This window comes from Lepidothrix coronata, unplaced genomic scaffold (genome assembly GCF_001604755.1).
Source record: "Lepidothrix coronata isolate B3197 unplaced genomic scaffold, Lepidothrix_coronata-1.0 Scaffold61, whole genome shotgun sequence".
NCBI classification, from domain to species: domain Eukaryota; kingdom Metazoa; phylum Chordata; class Aves; order Passeriformes; family Pipridae; genus Lepidothrix; species Lepidothrix coronata.
Window position 1 is genome coordinate 112794 of NW_016690241.1, and position 21098 is coordinate 133891.

Genomic DNA, 21098 nt, shown 5'->3' on the forward strand with positions numbered 1-21098 from the left:
TAGGAGAGAAATATGATCCCCCATGAAACACAGCAGCCTAGGTGGTGCTGCAGTCAAGCATGTTAGAGTGTCCTGGCTTAGATCATTGGAGGAAGGAGAATGAGTTGAAGCTGCAAATCTAAATGACATTCTAACATTGAGGCCATTACCAAGATAAAAAAAATTTTAAAAAGGCTCAGTAGTGTGAGCTAAGGTTAAAGTATTAACTTGGGGCTTAATTTGCTTAGCTGCCATGGTTCTTAGTTGGCTGCTCACTGTTACTTACATGGTGATTAGCCAAATTCTCTTTTACAGTGTAGTGCTTAAAATATTGCTGAAGTGACCTACAGTGTGTTATGCATTTAAATCTCCCAAATTATAGCTTCATTAGGCAGATCTCACTTGCATAATATGGATAATTATATATATATGTATATATGCAATTAGATAACTAATGGAGCACATGAAGAGACTAAGAAAGAGTAAATATGTCAGGAGATAAAAAGCAGGGACCTGTAATGGTAGACATAGTGTTCTGGATGCCACAGCCCATTCACTGTACTATAAAATACCACAACCATCTCTGACCTGTTAAATTTTATTGCATTAAGATGAAATTAGACAATATTTTGGGTTTGGATTATTTCATATAGATACCTGATTTATTAAATATCTGTATGTTTACAGACAAAGCAATATCCGCTTCCTTATGTGAGCTTATGAATTTTAGTTTGTATGAGAGTCACCCGGTAACCTTCAATATGGTAACCTTATTGAATATTTCAGGAATATATATGTAAGCATAGACTTGATTGTCAAATGCAATTTGCAAGGTATTAACTCCCTGGTTTTGGAAAACACAACATAGACTTCAAATGTTTTATTGGTTTGCCTTGACATTTATTTGGTTAAAGTACTTTCCAGTTTTGATCAAACACCTTAAGTCTTTGTATTAGTTTCTTAACACAAATTTATCTTTTTTTTAAAAAAAAGAATTTGTTGTAAGAATCCTTCTTAAAAAAATCAGTCAATTTAGACTAATTTAACAAAAGTAGAGGAAAATAATGTTTATTTTCTGTTTATTTTGATTTCAACAACTGAAGGTGTTATGTTTGTGGCTAGGATAAATACGCAATTTTCAGATTAAATTATGGGGTTTTGCCTGTGTTGCAACTAAAAGCTCAATAACAAATAAAGTTTGGGGGGTTTTTTGTATTTCTAGAAACAAGTTAACCATTTTGCAGACAAATACTCATGATTTAAAGGAATTTTTAGATCAAGGTGAAGGACGTTTCTCAGTGATAGAGGTGCTGAGTTTATTAGTTTTGCTTTTTAGATCATGCCTGTCTTTCCGGGTTTTTTCCTGAAAATACTCCGTGTGTCTAACATAACCAGGCAGTTGTCTACCATGATCATTTCACAGCCAGTGTGTGTTAGAAAACAGCCACATTTTAGAATCAGATTCACAACGCAGTCCATCATACATATCGGAAACTACGCTTGGATCTCTTGGACAAGCTTCAACTTGACATTGTTCCTGGATTGGACCACAGCTCTAGTAATATGCTAATCTGTCTCATCTATGCTACAGCTTTGTCTTGTAACTAGAATAGGGAAGACCATGACAGAAGTTGCAGTATAACTTAACTTTGCTTCTCTTCTGCCAGGAGCTGTGGTAAGACTTCCTTCAAACTGTCTGTAGACAGGCAGAATTGACACTTGGACAGAATGGTTGTGTATCTTTTTGTGAGACTGAGATTACATGAATTCCATTTAGTCTTTGAGTGGTTTGTCTTTTGTTTATTTAGATATTTGTATCATTCTTTGAAAGACGCATGCAGTCTTTTCTATAATCTTGCTCGTCTTGTTTAGAGAAAAATTCCCATTCTAAGTCTAAAAAAAGCTTAGGATTTTATTGGATGTACAGAAGAATATTTCATTTCAGTTTTTGAGCTACTTGAAGATTTTTGAAGTTTTCTTTTTGCTTTCCTGTGTGTGCCCAGCTCCTCAACATAACCTCCACAACTGTCTGAAGCTTGTTGTGCAATAATGGTGGAAGGTGAGTACATGCTCACCAGGTTGAGCTCCTCCACACAGATGAGGACACTGAGCAGTGGTGATATTGTCACTACCTGAGAAAATGAGCAGATGAGGTACTGAATGCACAGGGTCTTCTTGGTGGTGACAGCACAAGGGGGAATGAGAGCAATCTGAAATATGGGAAATTCAGCTTAAACATGAGAAGCTGTGAGGGTAGTCGAACACTGGCACAAGTCTCCCAGAGGATGTGTGGACTCTCCATCTTTAGATATGCTTAAAACCTGACTGGACATGGTCCTGGGCAGCCTCTGTAGGTCACTCTGCTCTGAGCAGGGGTTGGTCTCAATGATCTCTGTAAGTCCCTTCCCATCTCAAACATTCTGTAATTCTGATCCAGGATTCTGCCTTCTTTTTTTCTGTAGTTCCGTCAGTCTCTGGAGGTTGTGCTGTGTGCACTAGTGAACACAGGTACCATGTTTGAATGAGTAGCTCTGAATTCACCTGGATTCACAGCACTAAATGTAGACACTTAAATGAGATGCCTAATTGCTGAAGTGATGTTGGAATTCAACTTCCTTTGGCAGAGAAAAGAAGGTGTCTGCCTCTACCTTACAGAATCACAGAATCATCTAGGTTGGAAAAGACCTCTGAGATCAAATCCAAGCTATGGCTGAACGCCACCAGGTCAACTAGACCAGGGCACTAAGTGCCACATCCAGTCTTTCCTTAAACACCTCCAGGGACAGTGACTCCACCACCTTCCTGGGCAGCCCATTCCAGTATCTAATCATCCTAATGTCCTCCCCGGCACAGCTTAAGACTGTGTCCTCTCATCCTGTTGCTTCTCACCTGGGAGAAAAGGCTGACCCTCACCTGGCTACAACCTCCTTTCAGGTAGTTGTAGAGAGCCATAAGGTCACCCTGGAGCCTTCTCCAGGCTAAACATCCGCAGTTCCCTCAGGTACTCCTCACAGGACTTGTGCTCTTGACTCTTCACCAGCTCCATTGCTGCCCTTCTCTGGACCCTGGATTAATTCCTTTCAAATGGACGGCTAAGAGGCTGCTCTGAATATCAAGGAAGGCACAAAATTCTGCTGTTTATTAAAGATAGGACTGTGGAAACATGAATTAACACAACCAAGACCCTTCTTTCCTTGGGAGATAATTTTCTAATAGATCAGATGGATGGAGCATTTGAAGACATTATGATTCCCCAGTTGCTTATCACTATCCCCAGCTAGAATTTTCTTCCTGTGGTGCTTCCCCAGTATGGGGAATCCTTTAAGCTGTCCACGTCAGCCTTAGTTGCACTGAAGTTGACAGTGACACATGAGGAGCAGTCACAGGCTCCCTTACATTATCTGTGATGTGGAACAGCAGTCATGGAAAAGGGGGTGCAGCATTCAGCAGATACAGAGTAACAAGCGATGAGAAATTATAATTAGCCCAGCTAGATTCTGTGATCATGTCTGTATCTGGTATTCCATATAACTCATTTGAAATTATTTCTCTGCCTTACTTAATTTCACTTACTGATCTGTTCAGCAGGCTTGAGGAGTCATGCTTGGGTGTCAGGACAGATAGTGAATATTTATGATTGTGGATATTTCTGAAGTATCCTTTTGTCATTTTCATGATCCTTATGGCACTGAAAGAACTCAGACTGGGAGTATTTTGTAACTCTGGGGTGCAAAAAAGGTTCTTTGGTGTTCATGTAGACAGCAGTATGGATTTCACAAACCCTATTGACAGGGAAACTTGATGAGATTCTGTAGGCCTGCAGCTGTGGTGGATATGTTAGGCCATACTGAGCTCCTGAGAAAGGAAGGTCATTACAAATGCTCATATGAAACTTCTGCCTATTAACAGTTAATTCTTTTGTTTCTGTGTTACACAAAATAGAGGTTTTTTCTGTCTCATTTTTCACCCTAGAGAAAGCTGCTCTGCAAGTAAATTTGATATCTGAATCAGAAATGTCTTCCATAACTCTATATGCTTTTCGGTTTTTTTTTTCCTTTTTCCCTTCCCCTGTAGCCTGTTGGTTGCTGATCCTATTAGAATTTCTGTGTCAGGCCATTTTGTAGCAAAGTGTTTTACTGAGATCTGTATTCTGCTAATTTTGGCACTACTAGGTAACATACCTCATTATGTAGAGTAAGTGTTTCTGTCATCATTACTTTGATAATGATACATCTTCTTTCTCCAAAGAGGAAGAAATACTTGTAAACTCAAAGCAAGAAATTTGATGTTTATTAGCCATTTGCCTGCTGGGCATACTGCTATGCAATCATTATTTGCTCAGCTCTTTACGACTTCAGTCTGTGGCACTACTCATTTGAAGGCCACTAGTTCAGCATTCCAAGCTACTTGCCTGAAGCACATTATGAATTTCAGCACTCCCATCAAATGCAGTTCTGTAACCACAGGTTAGTAAGGTAGGAAACCTCCTTGAATGGGATGAAGTATTTTGTGTGCTAGCGAACTTCCACCCGAATTGTTGTAAACCCCCACATAATTTTTCTTTGCTTTTTGCAGCAGTTAGGCTACTTCAACCATGAGGGGCAGAAGGGCACAGAGTTTGCTACATAAGGCATGTCAGACTGCTGTGATTGTACTCCACTAATAGTTTAAAGAGCGGCCTACATATTTGCCGGACTTACAAAGCTACTGTATAATTCATCTGGAGAGTAGATTCCACTAAAACCTCATGGAATTCTACCAATTGTACTAGTGCAAGTCTTTCTTACAGTTGTGAACCAGCTTGTTATTTAATGAAATGTGCATCTTGTGCTTAGTTCTAGACATAACTATATATGAAATCAGTCTAAAAAGGCACTGTGAAAATTTGTCAAATAAGAAAAAAGAGCTCTTTTTGCCATTTTTTCTACCTGTGGTGGCAGTTGGGAAGGTTGGTTTTACTTGCCTGTGACTTTCTAGGTACAAAAGAAGTTCATGTAAGGGTTTGTATCTTTCTGTTGAACTTAAGTGTATGTTTTGTGTAGGTTGTTATTTAATAACCTCAGTGGGATTAGAAATCCTTTCTTATGGTCTTGCTAGTTCACTGCCGTGTACAGGCTCTAAAGCCTTGTGTGTTGGTGGGTGAAGGGCCTTGGACTTCCTGATCCTTAATTACTGCTGCCATCTGGAACATTAGAATTGATACATATTTCTTGTTGTGTGTGTGCCTGTCATATTAACTATAAATATTTTGGGTTTTTTTTCTCTTAGGAAACTGTCCTTGTCAAGTGTAGCCGTCCTGGTCATGCATCAATAAACAAGACTTTTCAGTTTGAAAGGTGGGTAGTCCTGTGCAGCAATCTGGAAATCTGGATTGATGGAATATTTGTATAGTGAAGACTGATTTTTTTAGTAGGCATTGGCTAGAAGGTAATGTGTTTTTTTTTTGGTTGGGATTTTGGGTGAGGTGGCTGAGGGGTTAGGAGAGGAGCGAGGTTGTTGGGGTTTTTTTAGTGTGATATATGTGTTCTTCCCAGGGCAGAATAGTGCACTTTGGGGTATAGATGACAGTGCTCCCTCTCAATAAAGACTGCTGATATGCCTAAATTTGAAACCTGTATAGACTTATTTGACTCTTCACAATCTGAGTAGCTGTCATGAGCCTTGCAACATGTTGCGAGGTAGCAAAATATTTTAAAAGTAAGGAAAGGACGTTTGTCTCTCAGTACTTAAAGAGGGCCCATAAGAAAATGGGGCCAAACTTTTTAGCAGGGCCTGTTGCAATAGGAAAAGGGGTAATAGTTTTAAACTAAAAGAAGGTCGACTGAGAATAGATATAAGGAAGAATTTTTTTACAATGAAAGTAGTGAAATACTGGAACAGGTTACCCAGAGAGGGAATAGATGCCACATCCCTGGAAACATCCAAGGTCAGGTGGAATGGGGTTCTAAGCAACCTGATCTAGTTGAAGATGTCCCTGCTCAGTGCAGCAGGGTTATACTAGGTGACCTTTAAAGATTCCTTCAAACCAAAACCATTCAATGATTCTATGAATTGAGGTGGATTGCTTGACTTCAGCATTAGACATACAGCATGACTGAGCCAGAAACTGGACTGAGCACTTGTAGGAGTTGATGTCCAAACAGCCTGAACACAGACAGCAGGGTAGAGTAGTGGCATGTAAATCATTGCTCCCCAAGGGAAAGGCTATAGTGTGACTACTTTCCATGTTAGGTGCTCAAAAATCCGCATAGATGAGTGTGATTTGGAATGTACCAGTTGTGATAAGGGTTTCGGTGGCACCAGAGAGTCAGTATGAGACAGAAAAATGCAGGGAGTCAAGCTTGAAGGGTGCTTTCTGTTCTTTCAGAATGGTGCCGACCTGAATCTCTGAAAACAGGAATGAAGAGTTAAATTAATACAAATGAGATTTCTGTAAATGAAAAAAAATACAAAATTTTACCCCAGTGCCTTTTTTCTAATGCAAACTTTGTATCTATATATTGCAATGACTCGGTAGGCTCTCAACCTCCAACCATGTTTCAAAACCTTCTGGAAACAGAACATATGAGGACAGTTTCATGCTTCCTTGCTTGAAGGCAAAACCTTATTTAAAGTCAAATGTATGCAAAATGAATTATCTGTCCTGGTTTAAACTTAAGATTTAGCCTGAATTGCCATAGATTTGCTAAAGATTGCTAGTCATTCACCCTTTCCTCAAGGTTCCTTCTAAAATGCTGCCTTTTTCTATTCACAGAGACTGTCCTGTAGGCCACCAATCACTTGAAAATTCCTGAGATAATGCAAATCCTGGGGAAGCTTTACTGACTCCCTAGGTTATAGGACTCCTTTGATTCAAGGCATATGAGATCTCTTAGGGTACATGGCCCCCTCACATGTCTGCTAAGCTACTCAAAGTAAATCCTTTCACCTTTCAGCTGTACCTAATACAGCCATGCTAGTTGAAATAAATACAGAATAATGTTGGAATTCAACTCTGTAGAGCAATACAGTTAATGATATTGACACAGGACTCCAGAGTGCTGTGACTCTGGAAATGTGGTGTAGATCCTGATAATCAGGAAAAGGGTTAAAAAAATGTAAATCCCCCAAAGAATGCAGTTCTTGGGGAATGTTTTTTTAATGTCCCAGCACAACTCTTTTTTATAAACAGAGGAGCATATGGTTCTTATGAACTCAAAAATGTTTATTTTTTTAGCAACATTTTATGGAACTAATAAATGTCAAAATATTTGATTTCAGCTCAGGAAGAAAATTCCAGCTTTCAGCATGTTATGCTTTTACAATTTTATTGGCAAATCAGTTAGGAAAATAAAAAAGAAGCTCAGAATTTTTCAAGGTGAAATTAACATTAATCAGTATACAGGGACAAATCTATCATCGTTCTGGTAAAAATACATGGGGTTAAAGAAAGAGAGTCTTTGGATTTGCGGCATCTTTCATGGTTTCAGATAGCTAGTGAAGTGGGTGTCCATACTTCAGCTGGTGCTGTGGTTATAGTGTAGCGTAAACTAGTTCAAGATTACTTTATAAACCATTTTATTTGGGTAGGAGTAGCATTTGAACCACAGCAGCTAAGTAGTGGCAGTAAAACTCCTTTAGGAAGTTGAGTAAATATTTGGAGTAGTTACTGTAACATGGAGCCCTGTGCCTTTCCGCTGATCAGCTACCAGAGCCTGACCCTGACATAGCTGTCTGAGGCTGTACTACTTGGAGGTAATGGCCTCAAGCTGCACTACACTCAATTTCTTCACAGAAAGGGTGGTTAAGCATTGAAATGGGCTGCCTAGGGAGGTGGTGGAGTCACCATCCCTGGAAGTGTTCAGGAAACGACTCGACGTGGCACTTAGTGCTATGGTTTAGTTGACAAGGTGTTTGGTCAAAGGTTGGACTTGATGATCTTGGAGGTCTTTTCCAACCTTAATGATTCTGTGATTCTAATTTGCAGTGCAAATGAACTGCTAAGACTGGCTGACTCTAGCCTGGGTTGTGGCCGCTAGCAATCTGTTTGCTGTCTTAGTCCACAAAAGTCATCAATGGCATCTGAAGACACAGTGAATGTTTTAGTCTTTAAAATACCTTTCTAAGTTTATTTTTTCTTTTTTCTTTTCCCTCTTTAAATTTATGTATTAGCTCTGAGATGTTTTGATATGCTAAGAAAAAATATTTCAACACATACTGAGTTAGAAGCCTAGTTGGTTAATGTGGAGGACTTGGTGCTAATGAATATTTCATCAAGTGCAGATAATAGATGAAGCAGAGAAAAGTGTTTGGAAGTGCTTTTGCACTCTTGTATTGGCCTTGCAGATTTGATGTGCAAAGTTAACTGAAGCATATGCTCATATGCATGCAAAGCAAGGATGGAGTATTGCTATTCAGTGTCTGTGTCTTCCTGGTACAAACTGTGCCACATATCTGCATATTTGTTGGTTTCTCTGTGTACTATAAGGGCACATCAGAGAAATGGCAGTACAACCAGTATGTGTCCTTCAAGCCAGACAAGTGCTCCTTTCCTGATTAAAGAGAGTACATTTTCATGGAACTTACAATTAGTCTGTGGAACACGTTGCCACAGGATGTTACTTCAAGCCAAGAATTCAGCAAGATGCAAAAAGAAACTGAATGCTAATTCTAATAATATTTTTTTTGAAACAGAGATTCAACTCATATTTCAATTTTGAGGCCAGTTTACAGCTTTCAAGGATTAGGATGAGGCACAGAGATGAATTATTGTGTCTCCAGCCACCATAGTGTTTCTTGCTCCTTCCTCTGTCTATTGTCAGGAAAAATGCAGAACTCAGTGTATTGACTCCAGTTCTGTATCTGTTTATCAGTGATCCCTCTGCAGAGTCTTATTTATGGAGAACATGAATACAAAAACTATATTTGTGGACTCTATAGACTGTAGCAGACAGATCAGAGTCAGATATACAAAGAGGGTTGAGTAAATGCTGAAGAGCACACTTCATCTTCATTCAGTTAAACCTGTAGTATCATACACAAGCTGTGGGATACTGCTAGGTGAAGTCTACTAGTGCACTGTATACACAGTGAAGTGCCTATGTTTTGTAATGTTTGCTGCTACCAAAATTCCCGTTTCTAATCAGCCGTTTTGCTGTGAGCTATAAGGAACACGTATCACTCATTGGAAAACAGAGCCAGCTAAACAAAAAAATAAAAAAAAAACACCACAGAAAGATACCAGAAAGGGAGCTTTTGACAAAAATAGGCATTCATACCTCAAATATTTAAGTGTGGCTAATGACATTCATGTTTTAGATTATGTTCATCTTGTATAAACAATGGGCGCTGCAGGCTGTAGTCTTGGGGAGGATACATTTTTGGTGCGCTAGAGAAGAAATGAATGAGTTAGCATGTCCATGTTTTATGATCAGAATTTCTTCTCTCTGATGATTTCCTGTTTTCAGGTCTTGAGTTTATGTTGTTACAAACTTGAAAGGGTTGGAGGAAAGATTTCTTTGAATGTCCTGTGTTTGGTTCTTTACTCCTTGCATTTGAAAACCTATTGGGATTGTTTCAGACATCATAGTTTTGGCCTAAGGATTGAACTGTCATTGCTCTTTTCTAAGAGGCAGAATAACTCATTAAATTTAATTGTCTTTCATTCTCTTTGAAAATTAATCTGCAATCCATATTACAGTGTAATAGAAAGTCTTCCCTTGAGTGAGAAGTGTTGATTTCAGATAGTTCACAGGGGTGAGGATGGAAATACCTTAGGTTAATACTGCCCACAAAGACAGTGCATCTTTAAACATGACCATCAGGTGTATTCTGATTTCTGCTCTGCCACTGAGTCTTCTGAGGCAAATCCCCAGGCAAGTTTGCAGCCTGTATACCTCTTACAGGTGTACACCTCTGGCTCGTTCCCTCCAGCACACACAACAGCTGCTCCCAAAAAGTGAGTGAGAACCTTGGAGTTCTAATTTTCAGTTCCCTGACATAAAAATGTCAGCAGGCTCCATGTTTTATGTCACTGGCCTACATTTTCCATAGTTTGCATTCTTGTATTGTGACAACATATTTATATTTTTAATTTGGTTAATCACTGCACTTTTTTTCCTCAGAGTTTACAATGATTCAGAGTCTCAAGATGCAGTGTTTGCAGATGTGGCCCCTTTGCTAACATCTCTTCTGGATGGGTAAGTTAAAAGGTGGGAGTAAGAAAGCTAAAGCACAATAATCTACAGAAACCCATAAATTAAAAAAGAAAATTACTTAATAGTGGTGATCCAGTCAAGTTTCGTGGCTTTGCAGTTCCATTTTCCTGTTTTCTCTCTACTCAACACCAAGTGAATGTTGTTTCCCTGTATAAACAGTGAAAACGCTTTACAAAATTTAGCAGAGCAGATAAATTTGTAAAAATAAAAAAAGTTTTTTCTTCTGGTCTGCTTCTGGCAAACTGAAGCATCGCTTCCAATGGGGGATTTGTAGGTTATATTTCATAACCATTTTCCAGTTGCAGAAATGGTGGTACATCTTGTCCAACAGTTCACATACGAAAGGCCTGCCAGGGCCACTCTTAGTTCTGGTTATGCGTGAGCACAGGCCATTGGACGTGGTGTGATCGATTCCTGGTTGAACCAGAATGGAGCATCCTCAGTCACAGTTCTACTGCTTCTTCAGGCACAGGGGTAAAACAGCATTCTGGTTTGAATACAAGACTGATCAGTAACAAGCACTAGCGAGTATATGAAATTACTTCTAGCCGCTTAAGTTTATAAAGTGATTTCTCATTTATACTAGAACTAACTTAAGCTATTCTTGCAAAGAAGCCTTAAAGTGCATACTGTTATAAACCTTCAGACTTGAACTGAGATTTGTACATAACTTCTTTTCTGCTCCTTTTTCATCCCTGCTCCAATGTCACTTGATTATATGGTAAAGCTGTCATGTAGCTTTCCCTCCCTGTAGAGGAAAAGACAGTTCCTTTCCCTCCACAGTGGCAGAGTTGAACTGTCGCAGTCCTTGTTCCTGGCAGTCTGTGCACTGAAGTTTCCAAGTCTCCATTTCTTAAAAGCGGCCTAAAAGAGGTATATCAGGATACTGTGGATATTGGGAAATCCCAGACATCCCTTTGCATATGCCACAGAGGGGCCCCCAAGGGCTACCTGGGCTGAGGGAAGTCATATGTCACATTATTCTTGTTTACCAGTGATAAGTAACCACAGCTTCTGTAGCTAAGCAACCTAGGGACCACTAGGTTGGAGGAGTTTAAAGAAGTCTTAAAACTACTGTTTTCTTCCCCTACTTTTCCTTTTGCAATGAACATAATTTTGCTTTGGCTCAGTATGTCACTTAAGTGTCTTCAGATATACCCAATTTGTACCTTGATCTGCTGTACTTCCCACTTTCTAATTTTCACACTGGGAGAATCCTGTCCTAGCATTTTCGTTTTCAGTTAGGAAATGTTATTAAAAACAAAAGACCTGTCTTGTTCTTCCCGAAGTGCTGTTTAAACAGGAGCAGATTTTCAGGGAAGGTAAGTCTGTGCATATGAGCACAGCAGCCTTCCTATTGTAAATGGGAAACAGACATACTTAGTCTGAGCCTTGAAACTCTTTGCTGCTCCTGATTGTTTTAGTCTGGGTTCCAAAGTGGTCTGTAACAACTTTTAGGTTAAGTGGAAAGTAGTGTTCTGCTCCTTTTCCTTATTTTTCTTTATTTTTCTTTCTTAATGAATTGTTTCATTTTTCAGTATAAATATACAGGAAGGAAAGATTTTTTCATATGCAAAACAGACAAAGTACAGCAGGCTTCAAAGTTTACAGTGAGTCATACAGGACCAGCAAGGGAGTAATATAGCATTTCTTTACAGCATTGAAGAATCAAACTTTTTTTGTTTATTTTAAAGAGGAAAATACATTTCTCCTCCTTTTGATTTTCTTAAACAGTGTTTCTCCTAGTCATAACTTTGCTATAGTGAACACCCACACTCTTTTCAGGAGAGTGCTACAAAACTACTGGTATTCTAGCTTGACAGTAAGAATTTTCTAAACAAGAATATAACAGTTATATATAGTAAGAAGCAGAGGAGAAGGAAAAATATCTGGTGAATCATAGTAAAAAATTTTTAGTCTTCTCTATTTGAAACCTTTATGTTGGAACCAGAACACCAATGAAGTAAACTATTATACAGGTAAATATATAGTAATCTGGTGCTTGTTGAATCCCCCAACAATTCATTCTCTCCTGTGCCTACTTAGATATAATACCACTTTGGCCAGTTTTAGCTCATTTGGGCTTACTGAAATACTGTTTTGGCTTTGGCAGAGAAATTTTCACTGATTGATACCCAATTTGCATCTGTCTCTTCAATGTTCCAATCACTTGTCTACTTAGCTTCTAATCATATCATTTATATCCTGCCAGAAGTATTTTGTCCATGATGTTTACTGTCTTCTAACAAGCAACAATTTAGGAAAATTTGATTAGCTGGACTATGGGAAAGTCTGACAGACTTCTAAGAAGACTTTAATTCTGTTTTTCCTGTGGAAAACTACAACCTGCAAATTTTTGGCTCCCATTTTGGTTCCAAAGATCTCTTTGATTTTGAAGCAGAGCTAGAAGTCTCAATAAGCTACAGGTGGCCAGGCAGGTGCATGAGGGGTGGAATTGGGAAAATTGCTCATTATTAGTCTAGCTGAAAACTACTAAAGTTAGCGTCACCTTTTCTACTGACATAAATACAAGTAGAGTCATGTCAGCAGTAAATACTTCAAGAAGTCCTCGTTTCAGATTTACAACCCTAATATCCATCACATTTAATTTTGCTGCAGTGCTATTTGTTTTCAGTTACAGTTATCTCCTTTACTTCATCAAATCTATGATTAGAATCCTATTTTATACTCTGTATCCTAAAATCTGGAGGGACCTTACTATAAGTTTACTGACTGCAACTTTGATTTCACATCCCCAGAAAGGTCACCCAGGTATTTGCTGTGTGGCTTATCAGCACACATTTCTTTCTAACAAGAGAAAGCTTTCTAAATAATCCTCCCAAAATAATTGCTTCTAGGCATGTTTAATATGCAAAAGATTGCAGCAGTGGCCATGTAAATATTTCATGACTTGAAGCCATACATTTAAAACAATTAGATGAGGGGTGTTCATTGAAATATGGCATGTGCTTGAAACAACATTTTTGATATGAGGAAAAGCATTGCATAACCAGAAGCAGCTGTTTCAGGTCTGCCCACAGAGGAGGTAGCTTAGGCAGTGAAATTTTACTCCCTGGCAGAACAGGAGCAAGTCCATTCTTGTGACTCTCTCATAGAGCAGAAATTTCAGCAAACGGCAAAGTGCTCCTCGTGTATGGAGATTCTGCTAATGTTGTGTCTCTGAACAAACAAGATAGTCCAGGGAGGGAGTGGTCCTATCAGCATAACTACATGTCTTCCAAGGGTTTTGCTGGCACAGTTCTATGGTCAACACCAAGATGCTGGCAGGTGCTGCCGAGCAGATGCAGCCAAGGAGTACAATACAGTATCGGTCCTCCCTACAAAGCAGTACTGTGGCTGGATGCATCTGTGCCCTCCCACTTGTTTTGTTTAAGGTGTTGACTTTGATCTAATTGTGTTAGAAACACACTTTCTAGATAGGAATCATACCTCTAAGTTCAGATCCCTGAACAGCACAGACATCCACAACTGAGCTCAACAACTGTGGACTGTTTTTTTTATTATTTTCAGTGCAGTGAAAAAGGCAGTTTCACTGCACTGTGCATTAGATGTATTTACTTGTCTACTTCAGAAGATGGTGAATTGTGTTTCATAGATGCCTGTACCTGTGCACTAATGTTGTACACTTTTCATCTTTGACTTGTCCATATCAGAGCAGTTCCTGCCACCTTTATTCCAGAGTAGTCATTGTGTGCATGCTCGTACTGAACTAATGCTTTTGGTATAAAATTTGTGCCTCTTATTATTAGGGCTGTCTTCTCTGACTGATGAGCCTGCCTGAAAAAGGCTATGAGAGATGAAGAGTTCCCAGCTGTTAAGACACTAGTACAATGGTTTGCAGCACAGCACTGTAAGACAAATCAAACCCACTGTTGGTTTACTTTAAAATGCTGTCTGGTAAACTGCAGTGCTTCACAAGCTGATTTACAAGCAGCTCAGTAGTGCACTTACTGGAAGTTGGGCAGACAGGACATCTAACCTCATCAGTCATTCCAAGCTAAGCATCCCTGAAACAACTTCTTAAAAGCATCCCTTCAACTCTGCTTAAAAAATAAAATCTGTTTAGGGGATGTTATGGGCAATACTTTAGTTACTTTCAGATTTTGAGATCTCCAGAAAGAAATCAGGGGCGGTGTATTTATTTTTTTGTTTCAGTTTGTGTTCCCAAATCGTTTGGGGTTTGACTTGCCACCTAACAAACACATTTGGTAACAGTAAAATAAATGAAAGCCCTTTTAAATTTCAGGTACAATGTGTGTATCATGGCTTACGGGCAAACTGGAAGTGGGAAGACATACACAATGTTGGGACCACAGGTAGAGGGGAACTTTGCATTCACTATAGAAGATGAATCAGAACTTGGAATTATTCCTCGAGCTACCCAAGAAGTGTTCAGGTAAAAACTAAGTAAAGGCTTGTTGTCAGTGGTAGTCACCTTAAATTTTATAGAAAGAATGAAATAATGTTTGTAATGTATTTATCATTACAGATTTCAGCTTCAGAATGATTAATATTTATATCTTCTCTGACTGCCATTTGATTTTTTTAGTTTTTATATGGATTTCTAGTCTCTCTCCTGCTTAATCTGATTTTCTAAAACAATAAGATTATGCAGTCTTGCTGTGTGTTATCTGTCCATCTGTCTTTCAGACTCCTAATTAGCTTTTGAATATGTTTCAACCATAGTTGTGGAGTCCAAAAGATAATTAAGTTCTTACAAGTTTAGTGAAAATTGACAATTGAATAGATGAAGAGGGTCCAGATTAGATCTAAGTCCCAAAGGATAGCAGCATTTTTAACCACAATCTGCTCCTGCTTTGAGAAATTTTTTACTTGAACCTAATACAAGATTGAACTGATGTGCTGCTGTGTTATAACAGAAGAGCCATTAGAGGTTTTTCCAGCTAAGCCTGTTTCTTTTGGAGAATTGTATAAGCTAAATTAAAGATCCAGTTTTGTATGAGAATAACTGTCTAACTGTAAATACTCTCCTGAATAGACAAGCCCTTAATTTATTAATTTTCCCAGGCTGTGGACAGATAACTTCTTACAGATCTACTTTGCCATCTCTGTCTGTTCATTGCTTGCACTCTGCCAGATTTTATACCCTGAGCTCTGAATGCAATAACAACAAGCAGAGAAATGATATAAAAGAAATCTTGAGGCAGGAGGCTAGTGGAGAAAAACAATTTGAGTCAGTACAGCTGTTTGGAAAGTTAAATTTTATATACTGCCTCATGTATAATTTAACTGTATATTCTGATTCTTCAGCTTAACAGCCACAGCTGCAGATACTTAATAAGGACTTTTATCAGATTGTAATTAGATTACAATTAAAGAATAAAACTTTATTTACACGTTGCTTACTTGGGGTTTGACTTGAACATTTTTTTTGCTTTTTTCTTCTTTTTTTTTTTTCCCTTATTTTTATTTTCCAGGCTTATTTCAGAAAAGCCACCAGGAAGTTACTGGGTTGAGGTTTCTGTTGTAGAAGTGTATAATAATGAAATTTTTGATCTTCTGGCCAAAGACAGTTATGGAAAAGTATTTAGCATCAAGCGCGATGTTGTCACAACCAGAGAAGGGAAGAGTGATGTTCCATTGCTTACGCATGAGTAAGTACATGACTTGATCCTTGCCATCCAAACATGGTCTGGTGTTAATGCAATGTATAGCTGTCACAAAATTGCATTATAGGCACGAGATTGCATCTAAACAATGAGTCCTTATCATGTGCAAAAGAACAGTTCTGTTTCCGTTGGCTCAGTCTATTAGACTACAGTTCACTGCAAATGTCAAAATACTTCCAGAAATAACTGTACAATTAGTTTGAGTAATACTCCTGTGTTAAGTGCCTTCCACTCAGAATGCCTGAAGATTGCTGCATATTTTCTTGTTGTTGGTTCTATGGCTGTTCTTCTCAGCTGAATAAGAGTCACAAAGCACTTTCCATTTAGTCTTACTAAATGATAAAATTTACACATTATAATAGAAATTTATGTACCATTTGTAAATTTTTAAGCAGCTGTAGAATGTTAGCCTTCCATACATGCATTGGAGTTAAAAAAATGTAAAAATAATTAGATTTTACATGATCTTTTAATACAAATATCCATTTTACTACTGCTTAGTGTTCTGTTTTCACAACTGGAGGCATTAATATTGGTATTGAGGAATTGATATGTTGACGTGTTAGCAAACCATTGATACGGTTTGAACCCTTAGTTCTTGAAAATGGAGGTTCTTCAAACTAAAAGCTAAGAAGCAGCTAAGCTTCTAACCATTCACTTTTAAGATGTATACCTTCTCACCATCGGTGTATGGTAAGTTTGATTCTTATTTACACAATTTGACAGTGTAGGAAGAGCTAGGGTATTTAGGGCTACAGCTGTACTTACTGTAATGCCTTCTTTTACTTACTAAGCGTTACACAGACTTGTTCTAGTACTCATGGGAATGATTCTTGGCATTATGTATGTGTGGTATACAAAGCAAATGTATAGTATTTTCTTGTTATATGTAAGACACCTTGGGTAATTAGACGTTCAAAATCATGTGTTCATAAAAATTCCTCTATTAACAACAGGGAATCTGTTTCAGATGCTTCATTTTACTAATGTTTATCATAGAATGTCCTGAGTTGGAATGGACCCACAAGATCATTGAGTCCAACCCCAGGCCCTGCACAGGACAGCCCCAAGAATCACTATTCCAGGGTCCGACCACCTCCTGGGTGAAGAACCTTTTCCCAATACCCAATGTAAACCCCTCTGACACAGCTTTATGCTCTTCTCTCGTGTCCTGTCACTGGTCACCAGAGGGAAGAGTTTGGTTCCTGCCCCTCTCCTTCCCCTCATGAGGAAGTAAACTGCAATTAGGTCTCCCCTCAGTCTCATCTTCTCCAGGCTGAACAGACCAAGTGACCTCAGCTGCTCCTCATGCGGCTTCCCCTCAAACCCCTTCACCACTTTTGTGGCCCTCCTTTGGGCCTTATGGTAGTAGTATCAACATCAGAAAGAAAAAAATCACAGTAAAAGTACTAGTGGCACCAAAGAGGTGATGGTACCCACTGGAATTAAACTACTGGACATCTCTCTGTGAGCACCCACCATGAGAACAGTTTCCAAAGGGAAACATTTCTGCTTGTGTGTTACAGAGATGTCTAGAAACATAAAAAAATGTCCTGCTTCTTGAGCAAATAATCTTTGTGAAAAGAAACATCTTGCTCTATTGAAATGTTTAGAGCAGCATTATAGTTTTCTAGGTTTCTGGGGGAAACATGATGTTTTTCTTCACTTCTCTGTAATAATTCTTTGTCATGGTCCGATCCCTACTTTTCCAAGGGAGGTTAGCAGTCATATTTGAAACGCATCCCTCCTCCATGCCATTTAAAATAAAATGCACCCTCAGTGGAAATAATTTTGTGTTGTGGGACTTAGTCACATAAGCAGACCAGTAGTTGTTTGTTTATGTGGGTTTATGCTGTTGCCAGAAAACCTTGATAAAAACACAAGAATGTACTTGAGCAAACATACTTTTATTCTACCTAGTGAGACACATTTATTGACTTATGTTTTCTACTAATTTAATTGCTCATGAAAAAGTGGGACCCCAGAGAAATTGTCAGGTGGCTTTCTTTCCTATGGGAGCTATAGAACTCTTCTTTCTTTCTATGAAACAATAAGCACTGTAATATTCTAGGAAGGATTAACCTTTGTATCCAGGGTATGCCTGCTCTTTGGTCTTGAGGTTAAATACGATTTCCAGAGAAATTCTGCATGCTTCATTGCACTCTGCATGCTCCATAAGAGCATGGAATGAGTGAAAAGTGACCAGAGGTTGAAGTGATGAATCCTTTTGCCCTTTCTGTCTGTATTACACTGACTCGTGGATTTTTCTTTGTCCCTGTTCTTGGATTTCCCCAGCTGTGACTCTGCTCCAACCTTTAGCATCTTCTTAAGGCTATGCTGTTAAGGGAATGAAAAACTCCAGAAGAGGCTGGGAGTAGAGCCTAACTTGTGTGTCTGAATCTTTCTTGGAGGAGCTAATCTTTTTCCTTTGACTAGAGAGGAAAGGAACCGTATGACATAAGAAATGAAGATGGGTGCATGTAGTGTGGGCATGAGGGGAGTTGAATTTTCCTGTTTCATCGGAACTTCTAAGTAATTTTTAATTATGGTACTTCAGTAACTAGGATGTTGGCCTGGCTTCAGTTCATTCCTGGAAAGTGCCAACTCCACTTCCCAAGGGAGCTTTGTATAGTTAGTGGGTGAGTCATACCTTTTTGTAGGTTTTGGAGAGGGGAGAGGGGAGATGCAGTGGGACTTGTGCCACAGAGAAAAGAAGTAGAAGCTGCAATAAGGTTTCATTTGTCCTTCTAGTTAATAAAATGGCTGCTCTGTTTATTTCTGTAAATTTTAATTTATGTTAAAGGAACCTGGCGCCTTGAATTAAACCTCTTAAAAACCACTTATCTCAATCAGTTAATACTAAATTCTAATGCAAACATAAATAAAAATATGGACTTGTACTTCAATTACAATGCAAGCAGTGAAAAAATTCCAATTCATAAACAGGTTATATTAATAATTACACAGAAAGGTTAATAAGAAAAAGCAAACCCAAACAAAGTAAGGGAACCATTGAATGAGGCCACCCAGCTGCCCAAAATCTAAAGTAAACAGCTGGTGCTTTGAATAAAAACACATCCTCATTTATGATAATATTTCATCTAGAATATATTGGCCTGCTGGGTCTCACTGGCTTCTCCATATATCCATTAAAGTACAGTAGTCTCTTTCCTGCTAACATGTTCATCTTAGTGAATCACAAAAACCTCAAGTCTCTTTCTTCTTTTATAGTTTGGTTGACCTTGGAGAACATTCAGCATCAAATTCATAACCTAACCACAATAGGGCTTCTCTTTGTAGATCTGGTCCTGGAATGTGCGGCATATAGAGCATCATTAAGTCATAGAGATTATACTTAAATATTATTTCTGTCAGTCCTGCTGAGGAGCTACTGTGCCAAGCTCACCACACTGGGGATGCTGCTTCCCTCCAAAGCCAGCTGCAGCTGTCCAGGAGGTGACAAGCACTGACAGCACACCCTAAGGCCTGTCTTCTGCAAATGCTCATTGTAGGGTGGCAGCTCATGGCACTGACCCCTTTGATAGGGCACAGCAGCACCTTGCAGAACCCAGCAGTCTGGTGCTGCATCCCAGCCAAGGCTGCTTCCCTTTCAGGGCATCCAGTCCTGGCTGACCAGCCACTGGAAGATGCAGTTCAAGACTTGGGAAGGCAGGATGTGTGCCTCCTTTGACTGAAGGCAATACGCAGATCACCCCAGTATGAGGCTCTGACTGTAGGAACTAGAGCCACTGCTTCCCTGCTGTTGCCAGGTCAACCAACCAGGGAGACATCACCAGTGGTACCTCTACCAAGAGGTGTTACAAGGGAGGCCAACATGTGTGGCTCAGGATTGACAGGAGAAGTCTGTAGTGATTATTTACTTCATGCAGCCCAGGATACACAAAGAACTGCTTTTAGGTGGCTGCTTCTCTTAAGTGCCTATAAATATGGCGTGGCCAAGTGCTTTTCTGTTCTTCAGTTGCCCTTGCTTTATTTTCTGAGGAAATTGCTTTAGTTGGGCATAGTTTGTTTTCTTTTGCTCTTCTGTCTCTAAACTCTTCAAGTATGGCTCTTAACATAAAATAAGTTTGTGCCCGGTGTGACCTTTAATGAAATCAGCCAAATCTAAATAATGAAGACCTTGCCTTTTATCACATGCTTGCTTTTGCTGACTGCAGTATTGTGGAACCAAGCCTGTGGGCTGTCAGGAGTGTTATTTATGATTCTGCTATTATAGGGCATTCAGTCACCAGGCAGTCCTAACTCGTATCCCCACCTAAAAACTATTGTTTAGGTGTTGTATCTTGAATGATGATTGAAGAAGGCAATGCGGAGAAAGGAAAGGGTAGGCAGTCTTTCCTCATTTGTTTTAAACATTGCAAACCTAGGGAAAATCATAGTGATTTTCTTCTTTAGCTAATCAATTTATTTCACTTCCTGTATTAATTTCACTTTCTGTATTAATTTTACTTTCTGTGTTAGGTCTTTGCCTTTTGACTGATAATATTTGCAGTACTTCCTTTAACTGGAAAAGTAAACAGATAGTACAAGATAAAATGGTCTATAGGAACTTAGGCCTATCTATTCTGACATTGAACAGTGGAATTGAACTTTTTTCCAGGGATTCTGGTTTTCATTCCAAATGTGAAATATGATTTCCAGAGGCCCAGAGAAATTTTGAGGGGTTTTGCCTAATACTACCTAAGAAAAGGAGCTACCTCAACATAAACTGGACAAATCCACCTCTGTAAGACCAGAGATTCCAGCAATGTCTAAACCTATGTCTTCTCTTCCAAAGTGTGGAGATGTAGAAATTTCAGTTTCTTCAAGAGCTGAGCTACAGTAACTATGGACCTGCAAGGCTAACAGGCCACCTGCAGCACTTTCAGGACTACATCACAGTTTTTGTCTTGAATTTTCATCTTGGACTGTATCCCACCTGGAAAAATCTATATACAGTTGTTTGTGCAGCTCAAAACTGAGATCAGTATAAGGAGAAGAGCAGGGACGTGGAAATGCTGAGATTCTCACCTAAATTGTCAGCTTTCTCATGTGATTTTTCCTCACTCACATGACTCTCATGTGAGTCAGTTAAATATCCTTCTTCTTTCTTAGGACTGTTGAAAATGCATCCGAGTTTTTACATCTAGTCAAGAAAGGCCTACAGCTGAGAGTCAGGCACCCAACACTGGTGCATGCTCACTCCTCTCGTTCTCATCTGGTAGTGACATTGACCATAACCACAATTGTCTTTGGAGATAACTTTGGTAAG

At 39.0% G+C, this 21098-nt stretch overlaps 1 protein-coding gene across 1 annotated transcript in view; it reads left to right on the top strand.

The window, feature by feature from the left end:
- Nucleotides 1-21098, top strand: part of KIF25 (kinesin family member 25) — a 42357-nt gene that overhangs the window by 14553 nt on the left and 6706 nt on the right. Inside the window, exons 8-12 of the mRNA XM_017817437.1 lie at nucleotides 5248-5315; nucleotides 10083-10157; nucleotides 14443-14592; nucleotides 15635-15811; nucleotides 20942-21093. Coding sequence (XP_017672926.1) covers nucleotides 5248-5315; nucleotides 10083-10157; nucleotides 14443-14592; nucleotides 15635-15811; nucleotides 20942-21093 — 622 coding nt within the window. The remainder of the gene's footprint in view (nucleotides 1-5247; nucleotides 5316-10082; nucleotides 10158-14442; nucleotides 14593-15634; nucleotides 15812-20941; nucleotides 21094-21098) is intronic.